The sequence below is a fragment of the Nerophis lumbriciformis genome, linkage group LG05 (genome assembly GCF_033978685.3).
Source record: "Nerophis lumbriciformis linkage group LG05, RoL_Nlum_v2.1, whole genome shotgun sequence".
NCBI classification, from domain to species: domain Eukaryota; kingdom Metazoa; phylum Chordata; class Actinopteri; order Syngnathiformes; family Syngnathidae; genus Nerophis; species Nerophis lumbriciformis.
This window is the reverse complement of record NC_084552.2, coordinates 42,493,170-42,503,314: the sequence shown is the minus strand read 5'-3', so window position 1 is coordinate 42,503,314 and position 10,145 is coordinate 42,493,170. Positions and strand designations below refer to the sequence as shown.

At 40.1% G+C, this 10,145-nt stretch overlaps 1 protein-coding gene across 3 annotated transcripts in view; it reads left to right on the top strand.

The window, feature by feature from the left end:
• Positions 1–215: 215 nt before the first annotated feature.
• rbpjb (recombination signal binding protein for immunoglobulin kappa J region b) overlaps positions 216–10,145 on the top strand; it is an 85,727-nt gene continuing 75,797 nt past the window's right edge. For 2 of the 3 annotated variants that reach the window (XM_061960247.2, XM_061960248.2), the window contains exon 1: positions 216–421. In XM_061960247.2, coding sequence (XP_061816231.1) covers positions 402–421 — 20 coding nt within the window. In that variant the 5' untranslated portion in view covers positions 216–401. Of the gene's footprint in view, positions 422–662; positions 731–10,145 lie in introns of those variants that run through there. The other variant, XM_061960246.2, reaches the window with a different exon arrangement.

Here is a 10,145-nt window from a genome sequence, read left to right as displayed (position 1 = left end):
ACGTGGGAATAGTCTCCGTCAACAAATTCGCCGCTCCAAAGAAAGTCTCGCGAGAGTAAGTCCCTCCTTCTGTGCTGGGCATTTGTGAGAGTTTTCCAAGTCTCGCGTGATCCGTGAAGTTTCCCACGCCTGTTGTTGTGGCGTCTGCCCTTTTCTCTCCCACTCTCTCTCTCTCTCTCTCTCTCTCTCTCTCTCTCTCTCTCTTTCTCTCTCCTGTCTCTCTCTCCCTCTGTGTCTGCTAGCCGCCTCCCCTGCCCGCCGTCTTCCTCACCCACCCCCTTTCTCCGTCTCCCTCGTCCCCGCACCTCCATTCGGCCTCGGTTGCCTCGACGGATTGCTGGGGCTGTGGGAAGAGGAAAGGATATCGCGAGTATTGGAGTTTTGGTGAGAGTTTGTGGAAGATGGCGCCTGTTGTGACAGGGTGAGTCTGAGATTCGGGGCTGCTTGTCGGGGGGCGCTGAGTTGCCTGACTGCAAGTCCGCATTTGCGTGCTCTTAGCCGGCTCTCTGCCCAGTCTTGGTGGTCACTTCATTAACCACACCAAGTCGTTTCTTTGTACTAATATATTTTTTTCCTTCCATTCAGCACTTACTCATTTTTGCTGCAATGTTTAGGCAGCTAGCTTAGCCGCACTTCACTGCGCTTCTTCTTCGGACCACGGCGAGCTGTTAGCATGCATGCTAGACAGCGATTCAAAGCTGAAAGAAAATGCAACGCAATACTTTTTGAGGTATTTTCCATGCGTCGCTACAACATTCCTGCGTTCCCGTTTCTCAAACGTGATTCCCAACCTCGCCGTGCACTTAGTTGCTGGCAAGACTTTGCTAGCTGTCCGATAATGGATGCCGGCTAGCAGTGCACTAGTGAAACACGTTGCTGCTTTCTCAACTTTGGGAGTTTTGTTTTTAAACCAAAACAAAACCATTTGACACAAGCAGAGTTTGATCTCATATGGTGCACAACTTGGTAATGACATGACAATAGTGCAATCGACCACACCACACAGCCTCTTAAAACCAATTTAAGGGTACCTCCACACTTGTCATTTTTGGTCCAGGGCTGCAGGATTTTGAGAAAAAAAACTTGTGATCTTTCTCTCCAAAAATGCCATTTGATTTGCATTTTGTACATAATATTGCACAAAACTGTGGGAACAACACGCTAAGTTAGACATGTTACTTTTAGACTGTCAGTCAACATATATTATTGTCTAAAGGTGCCACGCATTAGAACAATATGCAATAATTTACTTTTTAAAGTATCAGTCTGACTCAGAGCTTTTGTCTACATCATGCTCTTAAACTGGAAAAACATACTTGGTGGAAACTATACAGTGATCTTAATGTAATGTTTTCATAATATATGATAATAATGGAAGTAACCACCTAAAAGGATATACGCTTATATTCTCATTACTGTAGAATTGTTTACCATTGTAATTGGAAGGTAAATAACTTTGTTATCCTAAATAAATAAACAAAACAAAACAAAACATTTCTGTAAGCAATTATTTAACCAAAATATTGAACAAAGGTTTTTTCCCTGTTGAAAAAATGAGGTGGGACATTGTCTTTTTGTTTTTTCCCATCACGGCATTCTCAGTCGTCCCTCCATGTTGATGGTCTCAGTTTGCCAATTCGATTTGAAGTTGAAATATTACCGCAACGGGATATTTGACTTTGTAATCATATTTTCTTCATCCTAATTTTTGTTACTTTGTGGGACTTCTAAGTAGCGAATTGCAAGGCTCTCTGTCTGTGCTTCCTATGTGAAAACTAGCTGGTGCACTGCTCTCTGCCCACCTAGACAAAGATTGTGGGATGACTGAAAAGAGGGCTCACTGCGTTCAGGTATTTCTGCTGTTGAATAAATACACTAAGGTGCTGAGTGAACCACAGAGTGAGACGTCTTTCTCCCGGTTTGTAGCGAGAGATTAACAAACGCGAGGCTTCACAATTCTGATTGGCAAAACTTGTCTGTCACCTAAATGCCGATGAAAATCCCTCGGCCACTTGCGAATACTAATTAAAACTTCAATGTTGGTTTGATGTTGATTAATCGTGCAGCCCTAAAATAAACTTCAGTCTGTTTGCTTTCCTAGTACAATTTGTTTGGTCAAGTCTAAACGTAGCCTGGGATCAAAAGCATGGGACCAAACGGGGACCAAGACTACATAAGGGAGCGGTCCTACTTGTCTGGTACTCTAATCAAATAATAAATAATATACTTGGTGCTCACTAAGGTTTTGTTCACACTTGTTTTTTTTTAGTTGGTTAAGCATATGCATAAAGCTTTGGACCGCGATTTACAAAACAAAATGGCATCCACTGGGTCATTTCCTTTTAATGGAAAAAAATTTTTTTTACCAGCTGAAATGTAATGAAGAAAATGTTGATTATATTAAGATGCTAAAAAAAATTCCAGAGATTTGTTCAAGGAGACAGAGTTTCTTACGATTTTAATGAACTGTAATGATTAGCTCGGTTGGAAGAGTGGCCGTGCCAGCAACTTGAGGGTTCCAGGTTCGATCCCCGCTTCCACCATCCTAGTCACTGCCGTTGTGTCTTTGGGCAAGACACTTTACCCACCTGCTCCCAGTGCCACCCACACTGGTTTAAATGTAACTTAGATATTGGGTTTCATTATGTAAAAGCGCTTTGAGTCACTAGAGAAAAGCGTTATATAAATATAATTCACTTCACTTCACACTTCAAATTAAGATTATTGAAAAGAGCCATGTGTGTGGAACTACTGTATTTAGTTAAACATACCTGGCTCTTTCCAACACAGAGGTCATGTTGATCATTACAGTGAAGTACCGTATTTTTCGGACTATAAGTCGCAGTTTTTTTCATAGTTTAAGTGCGACTGATATATGTTTTTTTCCTTTTTTATTATGCATTTTGGGCAGATGCGACTTATACTCCGGTGCGACTTATACTCTGAAAAATACGGTAGTCAGAAACTCCTTACAGCACATCTCCAGGATACCTTTTGACAGCTTTATATTATTTTAATATTTTATTCAGCTGGTAAAACATTTGCCATAAAAAGGAAAATCCTGTTGTTTGGGATTCATGAGGTCATTGGAAAATGTACACATCAAATACTGTACACAGTTCAATTGAGGGCTGACTTTATGTATATGATTAACTGAGAGCATTATTTGGTCCAGTGTGAGCACTAACCACACCAAAGTGACCTCCAAGTGTCTTTTATTTTAGATTTTTGGTGTAAACACACCTTGGGAGTGAACTCTTGTGATAATGTGACCACTGCTCGATAATAACGCAAATGTAGAGTGTTTCTAAGGACAAACCCACACATGGTTAAATTTCTTTCTATGAAATTTCCAGTTTTTTTTTTATCACAGTTTATTATAATCTCACATTTTTCAAAGAGTTCATTAATACTCAGAGCTTGCTCTGTAATAGCCACCAGATGACACATCAGTGATACTTAAGTTGTGGCTTCTAAAGCTCTCATCTCAATGCAGTTCAATCAGGGAAAAAAGAACAAAGTTTTAAGAGATGTCATATATTTTTGAGTTGTAAGGTCTTTGCTTGATATACAGGAGGTCCCCGATTTAGGAATATGTTCATTACTACAGTTCTTTGCCCATGAAGCACTTATAGAACACAGCAATAAAAAGATTAGATGAAACGGTGTTGAAAATATGCAAATTATCACTGTTGATTTCCTTGTGGAAAACCACGTGTTGCTAAGTGGTAAATGGACTGTATTTATATTGCGCTTTACTATACCAGGAATGATACCCAATACGCTTTTTAATACTCGTCAGATACGCCCATTCACACACATTCACACACTGATGCTCAAGGATACAATCTTTATTCTGAATGATGATTGCTGCATCCAAGCGGCTTGGACTGTGACAGTGTTAATTGGTGTTTTTCCCTTTTTCTGAGAATTTTTGGAAAGTCTGGTTTCACTTCTGTGGTGGTGGCGGCTTTCCTTTTCTCCAGCACACTGCTCTTCGAGAGTCTGCATTACATTTTCGGAGACACGATGACTAAGTATTATTCCTCTGCGCGCATGTAAATAGTTCCCAAGCGAGTCTTATATTTACAAACCAAACCGCTTTGGTAGAAACTAGGTTTTTAAGTAATCCATGAGTGTGTCATAACGCGAATCATCGTAAAACACCTGTGAATATACATATACCGTATTTTTCAGACTATAAGGTGCCCTTATAACTCGGTGCACCTAATATACGGAATAATTCTGGTTGTGCTTACCGACCTCAAAGCAATTTTATTTGGTACATGGTGTAGGCATAAGTGTGACCAGTAGATGGCAGTCACAGATGTGTGGACTGCACGGTGACGCTAGCAACAGGGATGTGAAGTATCAAAATCTCACAGTACCATATTATCTCAGTACTAATGCTATGGTGCAATATTATTGTGGTATATGGCCCCCTCCAAAAAAGACTAATATATGCCATAGTGTGCACAATGAATTGGCAGGAATGTTTAGGATAAACACATTTACTGTGATTGAACACTAACACAATGCTAAAATATTCTAATCATATTTATTTCTACAAACATGTATTTTTAGGTGCAAAGAATAGTGCAGGAACATCAACTGTTTCAAACAAATATTGGAAAAAACTTACACTGGAGCGTTTTTAAGTGGCAATGTAAACATACAGTGTTAAACAATAATGTCTTTCAACTTTTACTACAGTGGACATTTTTTTAAATCAGTTTAGAAAATGGTGTTTCTCAAAAAAGTTAACTTAACAATTTCATTTTTAAAACCTCACAAACTGATTTTTAGTTTTGCTGGCTTCACATATATTTTCTGGGTGACTGTTTATGGTGGCGTCCTGTCAAGGCCAGATTGTATGCTACCTTCCACCTGAGTGCAACTGGATAGGCTACAGCCCGCTGCCACCTCAAGAGAGACACACGGTAGAAAATGTATAAATGGGTTGAGGATGTGTTTAGTAGCTTTACAGTTTACTCATATTTCCGAGGGGGTACATTTTTGGGGGATTTTCCCCTCAGTTTGGCTCTTTGTTGCCATGGCAACAAGAAGAATGTGGCACGCTTTGCTTTGCAGAACGCAGACTTTCTTACATCCGCCAAAGTGGTTACGTTTTCGCCAGGGTTTGTTTGTCTGTTAGTTGGCAATAATACTCAAATAATGATGGACATGTATTTTCAAGAAATGTCTCAAAAACAATTCCTCTTATTTACTATGAGCACACTTCACTCCTGCTTACGCATTCCACGCCCTCACATTTAGGTCTCCCGTGCTGAGCAGAGGATTCTGGGTGATCTAGTTTATTTTCAGACCCGGTCAACGCTAAACTGCCAGGTAATGCTACACTCACCAATAGGGATGTAATGGTACCAACATCTTACAGTACAATATTATCACGGTATTAAGGCCACAGTACGATATTATTAGACTTAGACTTAGACTTCCTTTTTATTGTCATTCAAATTTGAACTTTACAGTACAGATAAGATATTGTGGTATATGTCCAAAACAAAAGACTTAAAAATGCCATAGTGTATAAAATAAAGTGGCAAGAAAGTTTAGGATAAACACACTTGTTGTAATTGAACACAAAAATAATGCTAAACTGCTTTAATCATATTTATTACTACAAATATGTATTTTTAAGTGCAAATAATTGTGCAGGAACATCCACTGTTTCAAGCAAATATTAAACAAGACTTACAGTTGATTGTAAACATCCAGTTTAAATCAATATGTTCACTTTAGAGTTACTTTTACTTTCTGAGAAGCAATGTCAACCACAGTGGACATGTTTATAGCAGGAAAATGCTCTTTCTCAGGAATGTTAACTAACAATTTAACTTTTAATGATGTAAATACCTCACAAACTGATGTTTAGCTTCGCTGTCTTCAAATTAATTTTCTGGGTGACAGTTTATGAGGTGGCGACTTGTCCAAGGTGTATGCTGCCTTCCGCCCGAGTGCAAATAGGCTCCAGCCCCCTCGCTACATAAGAGAGTCAAGCGGTAGAGATGGATGGATGGATTGAGGATTTATCAAGTAGTTTTTCAGGATTTCCCGCAATGTCAAGTTTTTTTGGGTGATTTTACTTTGTGCGAGACTGGATTTGTCACCTTGGAAACGCTCAAGACAAAAGTGCAGCGCTTTGCAGAACACAGACTTTCTTACCTCCGCCAAAGAGGTTAAGTTATCACCAGGGTTTGTTTGTGTGTCTGTTAGTAACATAAATGAAATAGTTATGGTTAGATTTTGATGATTTTTTTCAGGAAATGTCCTAAAAAAACAATTCCTCTCATCTTCTACAAACACACTCACTTCCTGCTAATGGCGTTCCACACCCGCACCTTGTCCTCCCCACACTGCGCAGAGGATTTTGGGAGATGTAGTTTATTTTCAGACCCGGCCAACGCTAACGCGTCAGACTAAAACTTTGATGCCATCACACGTTATGGTTTAATTGTGAAGATTTTGAAACCAAAATACCTATCAATACTACTGTTACAGCCCTAGCTAGCTCGCAATCAAGCCCAAAACGTTAATGTTTCATTCAGAATATACAACATTACACACAGCGCTCAAAAATCTTTCATTAATATTCAGTGCAGCTTTGGTAGGCTACGTAGCGGGAGATTTTCGGGAGAATATTTGTCCCGGGAGGTTTTCGGGAGAGGCGCTGGATTTCGTGAGTGTCCCGGAAAATTCGGGAGGGTTGGCAAGTATGGGTATTCGTCCCTCTGCTGTTTGCCTTTCTAATACAAAGTACCATGCAGTTGTAACTTATATCTGTCAGTAGACTCGCTACGGAAATGCTAAAAAATACCAATACAACAAAGATGACGGGGAGAAGACGCTGTTGAAATATGAAGCCACGTAAATAAGACCGGCTCCAAAATGCTGCATCTTGAATAGAAAGCAGCTTGAAGATGATCCGTCAAATATAATCTCTGCAACATTTTGACCTAAGAACCACCATTTCATGTTATGTAGGAAGTGTTTTAAATGTGAAAAAAAAATAATCATAAAATAACCCCTTTAATGCTTTATAATCCGGTGCGTCCTTTGTATGAATATAGACCTTATCGACCGGGCGCCCTATGATCCGGTGCACTTTATGTTCTGAAAAATACAGTAAGATTTCCCACACACAGCTTTGTGGAGAACATACATTTGCAAGTCTTGATGAAGATATGTGTGTTTGTAGTTGAAGATATGTATGTTTGTGTGTTTGTGTGTGTGCGTGTGTGTGTTTGTTTGGGGCTTAGCAGCAGACTTGAAGTGCCATCCATCCATATTCTACCGCTTATTCCCTTCGGGGTCGCGGGGGTCGCTGGAGCCTATCTCAGCTACAATTGGGCGGAAGGCGGGATACACCCAGGACAAGTCACTATCTCATCGCAGGGCCAACACAGATAGACAGACAACATTCACACTCACATTCTGACCTGAAGTGATTTCAGTTAAAGGGGGGAGGGTGCAGAGGGCTGCGGGCAGCATGTTTGAGAGCACAGGGGTCAGGTCTGGGTGGTGGGCCACCTGTCCAGAAGATATCTGTGGCTGGCTGTGTAAGTGGACAAGAACAAGCAGATTGCTGAAGTGTTGTTTGCTCATTTTTGTTCGCCTCTTAAGCACTTTGTCTTTATAAGTTTTTGGTTTACGTGTCTCTTGGGTAAGAAAACAAGTGCAGTGTTTTCCCTAAGTTTAAAGCCTCGAGGCGGGGAGTGGGGCAATCGCTTCTTCACAGTTACATGTCCCAAACTTTCATAATAGAAAGCAATAGAAAGACTCAAATAATCCGCAAATCAAAATATATCCATGCATGACATTTAATTACTGCAATCGTTCCTTCGCACACAATACAGAGAGCAGTTGTGAAATTGTAAACAACTATTTAGAGACAAAAATGACATGCCACTGTTTACCAATATAAAGCTTTACAGTTTTAGTAAAATGACAATGTATTGATGTGTTATATGTGAAAGGGTATCCTTTACTTGTCTCTATAGAGAGCTGGCATTACCAAAAGCTTCTTGGGCTTCCCCCTAGCTTCACTATAAGTAGGGTAGGGGTAACTCTTCATTGCTGTTTGCTGTATACAAAAATAAACACATAACTTCTCTCCATAGTTGTTTGTAGATAGGAGTTCATAAGACACAGAAAAATAAAATGATTTGTGTCACTTGTTTACATTGTGGCGAATAATTGAATATTGATGACAAAATATACATTATGTGCATTTGTGTAGGTGGATGATTTCTGAGCCTTGGTAACATATACCGTATAAATGATAAATGGGTTATACTTTTATAGCACTTTTCTACCTTCAAGGTACTCAAAGCGCTTTGACAGTATTTCCACATTCACCCATTCACACACACATTCACACACTGATGGCGGGAGCTGCCATGCAAGGCGCTAACCAGCAGCCATCAGGAGCAAGGGGTGAAGTGTCTTGCCCAAGGACACAACGGACGTGACTAGGATGGTAGAATTTGGGGATTGAACCCCAGTAACCAGCAACCCTCCGATTGCTGGCACGGCCACTCTACCAACTTCGCCACGCCGTCCCTTAATGTATATATGCAGTATACCTACTACTCAGTGTGGCTGAGTGTAACATAATAAATACAAGCTGCACTATTCAACTCCGATAATCGCAAATCACTTATTTCAACACTACTCTGCCTTTTGCCGTGGCCTTGAGGGGACGGGATTCCAATTAGCTCAACCACCCCTTTCACCAGACTGCCAAAAAGCTGCTGTAACGATACTAGCGAGTCCAAACTGTGGGCTGCCATATTTGTTTGCATGAACGTGCGCTTTGGGATTTTTGGCTGTGCTGATTGTGAACGTCGGTGCTTCGCATACGTGGAGCGTCGCAAGCCCCTTGACACAAGGGCAGTTTTGTGTGTTCCTGTGTGTGTACATCAATTCCCTGAGGGTCCTCTACTCTTCCCTGCTTCCCTTTTCATGAAAGAAGAGGTTCAGAGAGAGCAGCAGATGTCCAAGCGCTGACCTTTATGGTGGCACAAGCTGTGGCCTGACTTAAAAGACTTGCCCACTTAGCGCACCTCCCTCCCTCCCCCAATCGCCACCCTGCTGCAGCCAAAGCAGTAGCCCATTGTCCACTCAATTAAAGAGTATGATTTGGTTTGATTTGCTATTATTTTGTTGTCAATAGTTATAAAGGGGGCCAAAATAACCACACTAAAACACATTTTGCTACCATGCTGTTGGGTCACATCCCAAAGTAGGTCGTTAGCTGTCGGGTGTAACAGGACACAGTCACCAGACAAATCATCTTCATGCAGGAAGATGAATAGAATTTATATGAATAAATCAATGATATGGTGTTGCACTATAGCTGATGCAGCTCGTGCACTGACTGTGGACAAGTCCTCAGTAAATGGGCCCGTACCCTGATATCTTGACGGGATTTATTGTTTTCCATACAGTAGTCTTGTTTTGGAGGTTCACAAACATCCCTTTTTCCTGAAAGCTGATAGTTCGAACTCAAATATGGATTTAATTCAATGACTTGTTTACAGCAGAACCGCAGAACACCCAGGATAATAGAAGAGCAGCTTTATGTCATTAAATAATATTAGCACATTTTTTTAATGTTTGAATTACAGTGGAACCTCAGTTAAAGAATTTAATTGGTTCTTGAACATGGTTAAAAGTCGAAAAGTTTGTATTTGTGAAGCTTAGTTCCCCATAAGAAACAACATAAAGATGAATAATCGGTTCTAGCGTGTAGACAAAAGTCCCCAAATGTTATATTCTTTAGTAAAAGAATGCTCACTTTGAAAACACTATGATGTGTGTATATATATATTAGGAGTGTAACAATTCGTTCTAACGATTCAAATCGATATTTGTGATTGCCAATACTATTCAGGGACGATAATATTTTTTTAGAACGACACGATCCGAAACGAGTCATTGAGTTAAAATAGATTCAATAACTTTTTAGCCAAAAAAAACCCCAACAACTTGAGTCACTGTCAAATAAATACTGGATATTGGAAGCTGCAGGTGAAGTTTCCTATATTCCTGGTATTTCTCTGTAAGGAAATTATGCATAAATTAATTATAGGTACAAAAAAGCAGGAAAACTACAGTATAAT